We start from the raw sequence: 15,772 nt of genomic DNA, 5'->3' as shown, positions 1-15,772 counted from the left end.
CATGGGAAGCGTCTGGCGACACACAGGAGCACACTAAATAACAGATTGAGAACAGTGAATCTTACAAAGCGGCAAGACTGTTTGCATCGACTGTAGAGGAATCGATAAATGAAAAAATCGATCAAGACTAACACATACGGTATGTACTTACTCTATGAAATTGACAATAATAAAAATTAAAAAATACTTGATAATCTAAGTAGACACTTCCCAAGACAGTTCAAATAAATGAACACGATATATGATGGGGGGTGGTTTGGGAGCAGTGAGTTCATAAATTTGTCAGGGTCACAGATGATTCTTGTGAGGTAGTATGGAGAAGGATGAGTTGGGGGGATTGGAGCAGTAGATAGTTTAGTTAAATTAGACAGGGGAAGTTCACATACAGTACAACACTGCCAGTGCCACCATAGAGTGTTGGGAACACTGCGGTATAATTCTATAAACAGAGGGAGACCCTGGCAGGATGGGTGCCAGGCCCACAACTATCCATGACATACATGCAGCATTCCCTCACAATACTGATATACATCCTGGAATGTTATAATACAATAAATAGGTGGTAGTATTGCAGTACACCAAAAAGCATGCACTGGACATTCGTGTTTCTGCAAGAGACACGCGTAAAATGTAAATCCGTATTTGTAAAGCACGATCTACTCGCCCTTACAGGTCTCAAGGCGCTTAGTGCTGTTGTGGAAATTAAGTGAGCTATTGCTAAGAGTCACATGGTGCTGAACTGAGCTGCCGCGGAGCCAGGGTCGAACCCGTGAACCCTATGCTCCGAAGTCAGCTGCCCTGGCTGCTGCACCACACCTCTCCACATGTGTGGGGTTAAGTGTGGCTTTCTGAGCTATAATGGCTACACAAGTCTGCACAATGTGGGTTCTGCTAGAGGCCCCAGAGGAGTATCCAACAGGAAACTAGAGCCCCACTCCACCGTATGAGCTGGCCTCCCTTTTTGAAAAAGCAAATGCTTTTGTGTAGTACAACTCTCACCCACCAGGGCAACCCCTTGGTCGCATGCTTCATCATTGGTTTCCTTCCTGTTCCACTGCGGAACAGGGTGTGCTACTGTGAGTTACACAGGAGCACTGAATAGTATCAGACCAGTGAAATAATGAAAGATAAGAGTTGGAGGGGTTCTTTCTGGGTTAAAAATACCTGGATGGTAGCAAATTTTATTTTATGAAATCCTCAGTAGGTATGATTCAAATTTGGGAAAGAAAAAGGGAAGTTTGATGGGGTTTCATAACCCTATCTTCCTTTTTATGACTGGTCTACATGTCTCTGCCACACTTACCTGTGGCTTTCATCCGGACCATGCATCTCACTCTTTGAGACAACTCCTTACTTGTTAGTGCATTACAATCACGCTCTCTGCATGCCAAATGTAAATCTTGGTTTCTGTCCCGCTGTATATACAAAAACAATAATTCGTGCTCCATAGGTCCCATGGATGCAAGGTGAGCCTGTAGTCACACTTTCGCCAAAGTCCCTTCTGGCCCATTCGCCTACATCCATGCATGTGTTTTGACTTTCAATTAAGGAGGATGAGCCCTCCTCTTAGGCACCTATCCTCTCCCTCTTCGTTGCTGATATTAGACCTAAAGGAATAGCCATCCTCATAAGAAAAACGTGTCCCATGGCAGTAACAACAATCCAGAAGGATGACCTTGGCTGCGCCATTATAGTCGGAGGGGCAGTGAGTGAATGCATGTGTGCACTTACAACTGAGTACATAACCCCCGGATGCTGGAAACCACAGTGTCATGCTGGACTGACCCGATAGCTGGATTCTCCACCGGGTACCACAATAGGAGGGGACATTAATTCAATTATGGACCCCAGACTAGATGCTCAGATGTCAGTCTCCAAGTATAGCCTAAAGCAGGGGTGTCCAACCTCTTCCTCATTAAGAGCGACTTATAATCAATGAAAGTAACCCCAAGCTACCAGTAATATTAATGTTGTAATTATGACCACATCAAACAAGATTACATTATGGGCCACTTCATGCAAGCTTAGCAGCAGTGGTCACTTTAGTGCATCAGGCAGGTTTGCCATAGTAAGGTAAAAAGTATGTCTCAATGTGAAATGCCTTTCTATGGGTAACACATTACAGCTATAGCTGCAATACTCTTGATACCAAGCAAACAAGTCTCTCCAATTCCACTTGATTTATCATTCAAATATCAGCTATGAATATATTTTGCAAATTCAACCATTTTTCTTCAAACATAGGTTCATAAGAAAGGCCGCTGGAATTACGTGATTTGGCAGCCACAGTGATTTTTGCATAATCAAAGATTTCCCACACCTTCAATAAAATCCACAATTTGCCGCATAATCTGTAGATTTTAAAAAAAAAATAGTTTCTAGCTGAATCGGTTCAAAAGTTACTAATAATGCAGCGGCACGTGTTGCTGCGCTGTTAAAAGCCTTTTTTCAAAGCTTGACTAGTCACCTTTTTGCTGTTTATTGCTAAAATGGTGGTAATGAGGTGCAATCATTGCCCAGACAGTGTTACCAAGTAGACTTTTCTTGCCACATACAGTATTCAACCCTGCCGCATGTTTTTAACTTCTCCTGCCACATAATTCCAGTGGGCCTGGTTATAAGTTCTCAAAATACACACATTTTCGTTTTGTATACAAGCTTTTCGATTTTAGTGTACATATATTAATTCAGCCAAGCACACTATTCTGATTTAATAGGCTGGGCTTCACATAGAAAAGCTATTTCTAGGTGGCTGGAGAGCTACCAGTAGCTCACAAGCTACTAGTAGGAGAAGCCTGGCCTAAAGCATGATCAGAGGAGTCGACCTCACTACAACAGATAGGCACTTGGTGAACATGAAACCCTGTGAAGCTATACATATATATATATATATATATATATATACATATATATATATATATATATATATATATATATATATATATATATATATATTACTTTGCATCCCACAAACCTTTATGCATATAGATCATATCATTGTCCCAGCAACATGGACTGACAGTGTTAACAGGTCAAATTCTCCCACAGGGCTTTTCAGACCATTCCTCAGTTAAATTACAAGTAAGGGATATGTAATGAGGTCCCAAGCATTTCCGGCGACTGAACGTGTGGTGGCTACAAATCAAGCAATTAACTGACCTTCTTAGTCAAGAAATACTTTCATCTGAATGGCGGCACCGTCCCTTCACTCAAGATGCTTTGGGAAGTGTTTAAAACAGCTATTACTGGAAAAGCCAGGGTAAAATCAAAGACAGTGATGGAAAGATAGAACATCTAGAAACAGAAATAGAAAATCTAGATAAACGGGGACACTGGGCTTTCATCTGTCCAACGGGCCTCTCAGGTACTCCTGATTACCAACTAACAAAGGTCTCAGAGTAAAGCCGTTTTGAAGTGGGGCTGATGAGACAAAAAGTCTATAAATCCCTACTAATTACCACTCATGTTTCCATAATAAATATACAAGAGAAGTGGAAAAGCGACCTGAAAGAATTAAACGGTGAGGAATGGGTCAGAGCAAAAATGTCATCGCGTATCCTAGTTATCTTCTTCCCACCTCTGTCTAATTTAATTTAAATATTCCCAATTGCTTGAGGTGAAAGGAGAACCAAGGAACATACCATATTGGGATACCCCGTAATAGCCCAATATTGCAAACAAATACATCAAAGATTGAGCACAGTAGTGGCAAGTGTGTTTGTGTCAAATCCCAAAGTGTCACTACTGGGGTTAATGAATGGCTTAGACGGACCTGTGAAAGCACATGCTTTAATTTGTAAATTGTTTTTAGTGGTTAAAATAGATATTGCTAAAACATGGAGAGGCGCTGATGCACCCTCAATAAAAGAGAGGACACAAGGTAAGGACAACTGCCAGAGTTATAAAATGAGATAATGCCCTAATAAGTATCATAGAATATGCACACCATGGTAGAATGTGGGAGGCAAGTAATAGCATTAGGTCACTGTAGTGCACAGCCTATAAATAAATATTATTCTAGGCGCGAAAGGTAACTTCTATAAATACCTGACTATTAAATAATACATTTACTTTGACTGTAGCAGAAGTGAACGACTAATTGTATTACTGAATTGGTATGAAAAAGTAATACAAAGAAATATAAAAACAAGCATTTACAATGCAACGGTTTCACCTTTGGAAAAGTTTGAGCTATAGACATTGTAAATGACAACATTTGTATTTATGTGTTGGTTTTGAAAACAGATAAATAAATGGCATTGTCATTTACATTGCCAATAGCTAAATCTCTCGCAAATGTGAGACCTATTGTACCCTACGGACGAGCTCAGCAGACAGCAATTACTACCACACACACACACACCCCCAGAGCCACACACACACCCAGAGCCAGCCACACACACCCAGAGCCAGCCACATCCAGAGCCACACACACACTTGAGCAGTCACACACACACACTCTGGAGCAGTCACATACACACACACACTGGAGCAGTCACACACGCACACATTCTGGAGCAGTCACATACACACACATACACACACTGGAGCAGTCACACACACACTCTGGAGCAGTCACATACACACACATACTGGAGCAGTCACATACACACACACTGGAGCAGTCACATACACACACACTGGAACAGTCACACACACGCCCACTGCTCCCTTTAACCACTACTGTGCATATATACAATCATGCCCACAACTGATTAACAAATCAGGCTTCAACTTCTAGATACTACATCTTACAGGCTAACAAAACTTTATAAATAACTAGACCAAAGAACTCTTAGTAATCTACAAAGAGTTCTTCCTCTCCCTCCACCATTCTTAGTGTGGTTTAAACTATACTACGTTGTACCTACCTACATTTTGTTTTGTGGCATAATCAACACTTGGCACAAATACATCCCCTACTGAATTCCCCAGTTTAAAACTGACATATACAAGCCCTCATGCACATCTTCATCAACACTATTGCGACCATGTGTTCCCTAAACATTTTCAAGCTGCAGAGGTCCGTATCAGAAAGAGTCTCTCTGCCCAACTGTATACCAATATCAGGCCTGGCCTCGGGTGTGAAGTTATTGAAAATGTGTCAAAAGCACCTTTCCCTGCTCACTTAACACAGAACCTTTTCAAATGCGACTTTCTATCGCTTGACTGGAAAGATCTTCTTTTCTTATCTAGCCACAAAACACTCAAACGTCATTTCACCCCAATTGCACTAAATCTCTAAACAGGTGTCTTTTTTGTTAACAACAACATGTTTCGTCTATCCATTTTTAAAAAGATTTCAGCAGATGTATGGTCTATAAAACCAGTGAGTGCCAGGGTACTCCACGGTAAAGGTGTAGTTCCAGAAAAATACAAATAAATAAAGACATCGCCTTACTTAAAACCAATTCAGAATTGCCTAAACTGTCGTGCAAAGTGGCAGTCATTTTAGGGACTGTGACTTACTTTTTATTGACGGCCTTGAACGACATAAAGAAACAGACATCAAAGAAACATAGAAGGGGGCGGGGTCAGAGAAAAACGGAAAATGGTGATAAAAAGGAGAAAGCAGTGATGAAGAGGCAGAACCTGAAAAAGTGAGATGAAGGAATTGCAAGGTGTTAGAATGGAGTCGAATGGAGTTTGCACAGCCTTGTTTTTCGAAAATCACAGCATTTGGAAGTTGTGCCATTACAAACAATCTTTGAGCCCTGGAACTTTAGGAGGTGGGGTGGAAGAAGTGAATCACACACACAAAATAAGCACTTCTCCCTTTCCCATTCACTTTTATCATTCTTTTGGCCCTGCTAAGTACTGTCGAGATGCTGCGAGGAAGCATGAGTGTGAAAGGCACTGCCAGGAAACGGAGGCCAGAACTCTTCCTTCCTCTGCTCACCCACTGCAGTGGCAGTTCAAGAAGCATTGCCCACCTACCGTGAGTACACCTTTCAGTAAACTTTGAGAAGAGAGAGCCTTCCGGACAGCTTCAGAAACCACCAAGCCTTTCAGACATGGGGACTCTGCCGTCTCCAGCTTCCGATGGTCGCTATCATGGGACTTTCTGACATCACGATGACATCATCAGAGGAGATGACACCTGACGGATACTGCAGCCCTTGAGGCTCTTATGCGACAAGGCTGCCTTTCATAAGCAGCAATTGATAGACCTTGTTCAAATGTAATTCGAAAAAGCGATAGATATTTTGTGATAAAAACAAGATGTACGCTCCGTCACACTCATTGTTGGCTTTATTCTGCCATTTAGCCCAGGGGGTCGCTACCAGTGGTGCGTGCAGCAGATGCAGTGACGCCGGGGACCTGTATCCTGAGGGGCCCATTAATCCCTGATATATGCCAGCGGCTGTATATCTCATGGGGCAAACGTCTCGGAGTGTTGAATGAAAGCCTGTTCTAAGAATCAGATAAAAGTAACTTTAAAAGACTTTAAAGAATACAATAACATATATCGCACCTTCCTCTAGAATGGTATGTTAATCGGTGATGCATAGCGCCTATGTGCCATTGGTGTGGCTGCTAAGTGCTGTGGCTCGTCTGCTCTGTGCCGCATTGCACTGACAAGACTGTAGCCGCATTCAAATATTGTAATTCACCAGGTCCGAACTGCTCCCGCCTCCCTCGTTTTCGAAGATTTATGGGTCATTGGAAATGATACACGTGGCATGTGACTCGCAACATGTTCCATTTCTCTTAAGAGAGTTCACAGACGAATAATGAATGAACCTGCTTCCGAGGTGTGGGTGTTTGCTTCAAACGCAGCCGTTGAGCCTGCCGAGGTCGATAGCACAGCGCTATGGAGAAACATGAGGGTGGCAGGGTGTGGGGATCAAAACCCAGTAGTTAGCACGGGTATTTTGGCATGGCTGCAATGCGGGGGTTGAAGTCCTCTGCTCCCGCTAGGGGCCCCAAGGACTACACCTCCAGAACGCTCTGCGGCGGGCAGGAGCGAGCCTATGGCAGATGACCCGGAGGCAGGCGACCTTCCCATTGGCCGCTGTCTCCGGCAGGAAATCCCTGCCATAAAGTCTGCGGTTTGAAACTACAACTCCCAGAATGCACTGACGATGTAAGATGGCTGGCGCCGCTGCCGAAGGAGGGGTCGTGTCTCTATCTCGAGAGGGCCCCCCGCAGGTGAGCGGGGGCGCACCGGAGCTCGGGTCGGAGGTGCTGCCGGCTTTAAGTTTTCCCACTATCTTGAGAGGGTGTAAGGAGGCGCGGGAGAGGGATCTTCGGGTGCTGCGGCCGGAGGTGGGGGGGGGAAAGCTGAACGGCGGGGGTCAGCACACCTGTGTGAGGGAGCCCGGGGGCACACGCGCATTGCTCGACGCAGTCCTCATGACACGGACTTTATCGTTCTCAGACATCCACATGCACGCCCCCCCCACATGGTCTCCGGATGGGTCATGTGATCTGTTGTACTTGGAGCTTTAACTGACACACACACACACACTGGTGAGCTCTGACATTCCTGTGAACAAACTCTGACACCTACACAGCTCGATTTTTATGAGCTCCGATAGTGTCTCTCTCACACACACAGCGGGCGGGAGGGGGGTGAAAACAAAGACACGGACAGCGGGCGGGAGGGGGGTGAAAAAGACACGGACAGCGGGCGGGAGGGGGGTGAAAAAGACACGGACAGCGGGAGGGGGTGAAAAAGAAACGGACAGCGGGCGAGAGGGGGGCGAAAACAAAGACACGACACAACTTACCTCATAAAGGAGAGAACAAACATTCAAGTCAGGTCCCGGGCCGGCAGCCAATCACAGCGCGGCCCGGGGAATGACGTCACGGGGGTGTCCCGGCCGGCAGATTCGGGGGCGTGTTTTTTTCGCTCTCCCCTTCCCATTGGCTGGAAGGTAAAATTCCAGCCAATGGGAAGAGGAGAGGGCGGTACTTTAAAAAAGACACAGAAACGCCCCCGAATCGCGTTTTCACGGGGAAAGCGTGATTGACAGCCACTCTTTTCCAATGGCTAGCCTCCATTTATGGAGCTAGCCAATGGAAGAAGGGGTGGATTCAAGTCCCCCATAATGTAAACAATAGCTTTCGCCTGGGCGTAGCCCTGCTTCGCAGTGCTACAGCCAGGTCGAAACCTAAAAAGTCTGACTAACCACGGGTTATGTATTTTGTTTTTAGGTCAGGCCTGGCGACAGCTTTAGTTGTATTACCAACTTCATGATTTCTAAAAGAATCAAAGTAAAAATACCTAGGGGTAAGCTTTTGAGCAGCTCATTGGTCCGTTTAAGTGTCATTAAACTTTTGATTTCTCCCACCAAAGCTAACAGCAAGTGGCAATTGGTCACCCTTTTCAGTCAGCTACTCTTTTCACTGTGAGTGATTGCATTTTGTTCTTGCACGTCAATATCTACGCCTAAAATGTAGTCCACTTTAGTGGGCTGGTAGGCCAATCTCTGCTTCCATACCTGCTTTCATGTCATTTTCTGCCTTTTATTTTTTCCACTCATCATTTTTTGCATTCATTTTTAACTGATATACACATACACCCTTTAGTCAGTGCTACATTAACTTTTTATTATTTTTTAGCTTTTAATATCTATTGTGTATGTTTACAAAGAAAACAAATGCAAATCACAGACTTGCCAAGGCCAGACCTACTGGTTCACCAATATTTGTTTTAGTAGTATAATCAACCACTTTATCTTATGGACATACACCACAGCTTCAGCACTCAACCGACGCACGCCTCGACCGAACCACCGCCCCCCACCACCACCCTCCGCGCCTGGACCCCGATCAGCACCGAAGACACCGTCCGCACGATGAACTCCATCCACTCCGGATCTCCGACCGACCCCTGCCCTCACCACGTCTTCAACAAGGCCGACGCTGTCATCGCACCCCACCTGCGGGACATCATCAACACCTCCTTCGACACCGCTACCTTTCCGGAGAGCTGGAAGCACGCCGAACTCAGCGCTCTACTCAAGAAACCATCGGCTGACCCCACGAACCTCAAGAACTACCGCCCCATCTCGCTGCTCCCGTTTCCTGCAAAAGTCATCGAGAAGACCGTCAACAAGCAGCTGGCCGCCTTCCTCGAGACGAACGGATCCCTCGACCCCTCGCAGTCTGGCTTCCGGGCCAACCACAGCACCGAGACCGCCCTGATCGCAGTCACCGATGACATCCGAGCGCTGCTCGACAACGGAGAAACAGCGGCTCTCATCCTCCTCGACCTCTCCGCGGCCTTCGACACTGTCTGCCATCGTACCCTAGTACAACGCCTCAGCAACGTCGGAGTCCAGGAGAAGGCACTGGAGTGGATCATCTTCTTCCTAGCCGGAAGGACACAGAGAGTCTGCCTCCCTCCGTTCAGATCTGAAGCCACCGAAGTCATCTGCGGCGTCCCTCAAGGCTCCTCGCTCAGCCCAACCCTCTTCAACATCTACATGAGCCCACTCGCAGACATCGCACGCCAGCACAACCTCAACATCATCTCCTACGCCGACGACACCCAGCTGATCCTCTCCCTTACCAACGACCCCGCCACCGCCAGAGCCAACCTTCACGAAGGGATGAAAGAGGTAGCCGAATGGATGAAGAACAGCCGCCTGAAACTGAACTCAGACAAGACGGAAGTCCTCATCCTGGGATCCTCACCCGCCGCGTGGGACGACTCCTGGTGGCCCCCCGCCCTAGGCAGCGCACCCAAACCAACAGACCACGCACGCAACCTGGGCTTCATCCTGGACTCCTCCCTCTCCATGACCAGACAAGTCAACGCCGTCTCCTCGTCGTGCTTCAACATCCTGCGCATGCTACGCAAGATCTTCCGCTGGATCCCCACCGAGACCAGGAAGACAGTCACCCAGGCCCTCGTCACCAGCTGTCTGGACTACGGCAACACCATCTACGCCGGAACCACTGCCAAACTCCAAAAGAGACTCCAGCGGATCCAGAACGCCTCAGCACGACTCATCCTGGACATCCCCCGTCGCAGCCACATCTCCTGACACCTGAAAGATCTGCACTGGCTCCCGGTCAACAAGAGAATCACCTTCCGTCTCCTCACCCACGCACACAAAGCCCTACACAGCCAAGGCCCAGGATACCTCAACAGCCGCCTCAACTTCTACGCTCCCAAACGCCAGCTTTGTTCGACCAGCCACGCCCTCGCCGCCGTCCCCCGCATCCGTAGAACCACCACAGGGGGACGTTCCTTCTCCTACCTCGCCGCCAAGACTTGGAACTCCCTCCCCACCCACCTCCGCCTGACCCAGGACCACCTCGCCTTCAGGAAGCAACTCAAGACCTGGTTGTTCGAGCAGTAGCAGATCCCCCCCCTCCCCAGCGCCTTGAGACCCTCTGGGTAAGTAGTGCGCTATATAAATTCAATGATTGATTGATTGATTGATTTTATCACGGAAATTTGAGAGAATCTAACATTTCTTGTGAACATAGCTCAGTGCACCTCTGCTGATTTACCCTACAGTACTTGTACATTTGGAAATATGACAAATACAAAAGAAATACAAACAGGATTGGCAGTTATAATAAACACTTACAGATACTTTAATGCTGTCAGGCGAAAGAAAGATGTATCACTAACGTTTGACAGTGGATTATTGCTCAGAAATCTGAAAAACAAAAAAGACATGTTTGCCGTGAACACAAATTGCAGACCACACATGCATTTTTTTGCTTATTGGCATTTAAATGCCAATTCTCCCCAATAAAAGTGAGTACTATACGTAAGATGAAAAAGGGGGCATATTATAGTACTAGAGACAATCGCAGTTTCAATTAATTAGGTTTAGTACAGAGTGTTATTTAATTCTTTCATAGATGCTACATTTGAAGATGCAGCGCCATATATAATTTAGATCACAATATTAATGTTCCAGATTGGGCAGTCAGTATGCTGATGAAAGATACTAGATTTGCGTAAACGTTTTGCATCATAACAATGTTCTAGATCGTGCACAGTAGGCTGTTGGAAAGAGATTAGATTTAAAACTTCTGCACCCTCATCCTAAGTAAGTCAACAGAGAGCCTGTCTACTTTCGCAATAGGATGTGCAGTATTTATCACTAATATGGTTTGTGTTACTTTGAACTTGAAATGTGAAAGCAAGGCTCTCATTTGATTTATAATCCACCCTAACGACCAATACGTCCTGGAGTAGGCTCACCAGGCTAATAGCAATATTAGAGTGTTTATTTTTTTTGCTCTGTCTACTCTCTCTTTAACATTTTGTTTTTCTCATAGAGAAATGCTTCTGATGGAATGTTTTGTTTCATGCAGAAACTGCCCTCACCGCCACCACGGATGACATCTGCATGACTCTGGACAGAGGAGATACGGCAGCCTCCAACCTCTTGGGCCTGTCCACAGCATGTGACATGGTCTATCACCCCATTCTCATCCAACGCCGACACAACATCAGAATCCAAGGACACCCACTCCTGGGATGCCCATGACCTCTTCTACAGAGTTCTGCAAGGATTCTCCCTAAGCCCAAACCTCTTCAAAGCATACATGATCCCATCCACCATCAACATCCTCTTCTACAGTGACAACACACAGCTCATTCCCTCCCTCACAGACAAGACCCCCTAGTGCCCGGATCAAGTACAATGCCTGCATGACTAAAGTTGCCCACTGGGATTGACCAACAGTCTAAAGCTGAACACAGACAATACAAGAAATTGTGATCTTCAGGAAAAGCACTTCACAGCGGGATCCCACCTAGTGGCTATCAGAGCAAGGACTGATAGCCACCCCCACCAATCTCGCCATGAATGGGGGTTGTCATTGACAGCAAACTCCACATGACCGCCCAAGTCAGTGCCATCACTCCCACATGCTTCCATACCCTGAAAATGCATACGAAGATTTTCAAATGGCTCTCAATCAGCACTCAGAATGTTGTCAAGCACGCCCTAGTCACGAGAAAGCTGGACTACGTGAAAATCTTCTATGACCGGATCAATAAAAAACTCACAAGAAGGCCGAAAACCATTCAGAACTCGGGGGCTAGAATCATTCTTAACCTCTTGAGCCCCACTCGCATCACACCAGACTTGAATGACCTCCTATGGCTCCCCATACACAAACAAACACAATTCAAACTCCTCACTCACACTTTTGAGGCACTATATAACACTGGCCCAACATACCTTCACAATCGCATCTGCTCTCACAAACCTTCCAAACACCTCTTCTCGTTCAGACTCCTACTTGCACACATCCCATGCAAACACAAAACCAGATCAGGTGGTCGAGCCTCCTCCTACATTGCTTCTAAAGAGCGGAACAAACTGCCACTACATATAAGAGCATCCTCCTCACTTCTTGTATTCCGGCTTTACGAATAGTCGCACTAGGCTGAAGTGTTGCAGGGATTCTGTTCAGGAACAGAACCCTGCTTAGGATCATAGAACATCAGCATGTAGGGACTGAGGGCCAGATGTACGGCCCTAGTATATTTCGACTCACAATTTGCGCTCAATTGCGAGTCGCAAATTGAGGGGCTGACACATTAATCTTCTGATGGTGAGCGATGGGAGGGGCCAAGGGGGAAGAATTAAATAAAGACCATGAAAACCTAATGAGCCTGTGGTCCGACCACGAAAGAATTTGGGGGTCGGAAGTAGTCAGAGGAAAATTAGAGGAAATTAGGTCCAGGAGATGGCCACGCGAGTGTGTGGGTAGTTTTATCCACTGGGTCAGCTGGGCCAAATTAAGATATTCTAGCAGACTAAATGAATGAGGTGACTCCTTCATATCAGCATGAATGTTGAAGTCGCCCAGAAGCAGAAACTTGGTGAACCCCATGGCCCGAGGTACAATCACCTCCTCCAGCGCCTTAAGGAAAAAAAACGCAGGGGCCCGGAGGACGATAAATCAGTGTGCCACCCAGAGTAAAATGGGGTGAAAGAACAAGGGAGAAGTGAAGAAACTCCCCATCTTCCAGTTCACCTGAGGGCTCACTGAGGAAAGACCAAGAGTCTCTAAAAACGACTGCAACCCCTCCGCCTCTCCCAACAGCACGGTCAGCTCTCATAATTTTATAGCCCCACGGGATAGCAAATTCAACCACAGGGGTGCAGGAGCTATTAAACCATGTTTCTGTGATGAATAAAATGTCAAGATTGCCGTCAGACAACAGCTCAAATATATCTGCAGCGTGTTTCACCATGGAGCGAGCGTTAATTAATGCAGCCGATATTGTGTCTTTGATGTGAATTCTAGGGGCTGGTGCGGGAGAGGTTAGAGGTAGAATAAAGTTAAAATTGCATTGAGAACAGATTTTATGGGCACAATCAGAGACCACCCATGAGTGAGTGCTTTTGCAGACAGTATGGTTAAGAGTCATAAGTTCCCTCTGAGAATACCTCTTTAGACCACCCACAGAAGGGGAGGAAGGAAGGGCAGCCTGGCCGGCGCAAGGCACGCCCGAGGTACGGACGGGCAGACCTTTGGCTTACCTTCGGCGTGCCTGCGGCGCGCCTGCTGCGCGTTAGAAAGTGCATGTTCAATTTATGCGTGAACCTCCCTCCCCCAGCTAGAACGCTGCCACTGGTCCAGCAGGGGTCCGGGACTACACCCAAGATGGCCCCCCGCCCTCCACTCAAACAGCACATCAGCCCCGGTGGAACGGGGCAGGGAAGGCACACCAGGTGACAGAGCAGGTAAGCGTCTAACACACAAGATTAAAACTGAGCAAAGCGTTTTTGTAAAAATAAGTCAAAGCGCCTCCGCACCTCTGTGCAGGACTCATGCACAAGATGATGTAAAAACTGTGAAAGTTAAAAGAGCATAGATATAGCCTCAATGCATCAGAAAACGGGTCCGTATGGGAGCTGCCACCACCCACACTAGCCGCCTTCATCTTTATTTGTGGTAGGCGTGATATTCTTACTCTTACTGTACAGTTCATCAAACAATTTATCTCTATCGTCTTTAATGATAGACATCTTTTTAGTACACTACACACTTAGTAGATCCTTATTTTAAAGCAATTGGCAGAGTGCACTGCTATACCACAATAATCTAACAGAAAAGGGAATGGTGGCAGTGGAATAATTGAACCCGCCAGCACCTCCACTGTGTTTGCATTAAAGTCAGTGAATAACCCTCTCTTTTTAAGTCGTGCTCTATGTCTGCATGCCGTGCCACACACAGTATCACCTAATATAAAACAGAATTCTCCATATGTATTAAAAGATTTCTAAACATAGACAGAGCACAGCACAAGGTAAGTAAACAGCTGATTGATCCCAACCAGCAAAGTTATTTCAATCCAAAATTCATGTAACAAATTCTGTTCAGCCAGAGATCTTCATGACAGCTGTTTTACACCATTGATACAGCTACAGCCAGCCGACACGTGTTTCGTCACCATTCACAACTTTTTCAAGGCTGTTGGCAAGATCATACAGAATATTAGTTTGTTGTTCAGTTACAATTTAATGGAGAGATATAGCGAATTTGTCGTAAAGATTCATTTTTAACAATTTGAATCTCTCTAATGTGCTTAATCAAAGAGTCCCTATCCCGTTTACGTTAGTGATCATGCACAAAAAAGAGAAAGTGACCAAGATGAGGAATCTACCAAAAAATTAATTGGGAGGCTCCCCTCAATCTAAAAAGGATGAATAGTCATCAAGAGTGGTGTGCAAACCAAACAAATACGTGAATGAATAATGGAAGAGAGAGGAACCAATCAAAAAACCCAATGAGAACACCAGAGTTGGTCATTGATAAAACAGAGTTGAAATTAGATAAAAATACCTTCTATGTAACGTAAGAACAAAAATCGAAAATCACATCTAATTTGATGAATCAAAGCACGCAAAATCTGGATAGAATAGTGCAGTGTGATGAGTACAGGCCTCAGCAAGGCCTGCGAGTGCAAAGGGTTCACCCTTCTGTGCACAAAGTCCACAGACTCCACAAAGAATTTGGCACGGAAACTGGAAATACAAAAACATAGGTTAATAAACCTTTAAAGGTGGTCCTACAGCCCACACAACAGTCTACAGCATTGTACAGGGTAGCACAAAGAACTCGAGTACACAGTCCCCTTTTATACACAAAGAAGGGGCTCATAAGTATGCGGGTACGACTCAAGACATGATTTACAACCATATATGGACATTTCTGAACATGATCAATACATGGGTGGAGTTAACGGTTCTTGAGGCCCGCGAAAATGCACATTCCTATCTACGCTAATCAAAGACAGATGTGACTTCTACTGAGCATGCGCTAGACGCACAAAGGGCTATTTATAGACTGTTGCTGGGCAGATCCTAGGGGCGACTAGCGAAGAGGTAGGACTCATCACATGGCGAGCACATGGCAATATGTAGCAAACAAAATGGAGGACAGAAAACAAAATGGAGTATGACCATATCAGTAATTGAGCGGGAAAACGCAAAGAGTGAATCACGATATCATGTCTTTAGCTAATGCTTAACATTATCGCTGTTTTATTTACAACAGACGACCCTTTCAGCATTAGCTGAAGACATTCGGTTTTCTAGGATAACCTAAATACTCATCGTTAATGTCGATGCTCATCATTTCAGCTACCTCCCTAGTTATGCTTTTCTGGTGGGTAGCCTCAGTAACAGCTCTTTTATTGGGGACACAAAATGAAACACATAGGGAACATTTCGTTGGACTACATTGAATACATATACAACATGTAAAAATAATAGCAATAATTATACAGAGGCCAGTAAGAACTTTCCAACCTCATGTGGAGATCAGAGTCCAG

The 15,772-nt window shown here is 45.7% G+C and overlaps 1 protein-coding gene across 1 annotated transcript in view; it reads right to left on the bottom strand.

Moving 5' to 3' along the window:
* LOC147716885 (uncharacterized) overlaps window positions 1–15,772 on the bottom strand; it is a 2,312,058-nt gene that overhangs the window by 1,310,320 nt on the left and 985,966 nt on the right. The window contains exon 6 of the mRNA XM_086919819.1: window positions 10,551–10,622. Coding sequence (XP_086775945.1) covers window positions 10,551–10,622 — 72 coding nt within the window. The remainder of the gene's footprint in view (window positions 1–10,550; window positions 10,623–15,772) is intronic.

This window comes from Lissotriton vulgaris, chromosome 5 (assembly GCF_964263255.1).
Source record: "Lissotriton vulgaris chromosome 5, aLisVul1.2, whole genome shotgun sequence".
Classification (NCBI taxonomy): Eukaryota; Metazoa; Chordata; class Amphibia; order Caudata; family Salamandridae; genus Lissotriton; species Lissotriton vulgaris.
This window is presented reverse-complemented; position numbering and strand designations above follow the sequence as displayed.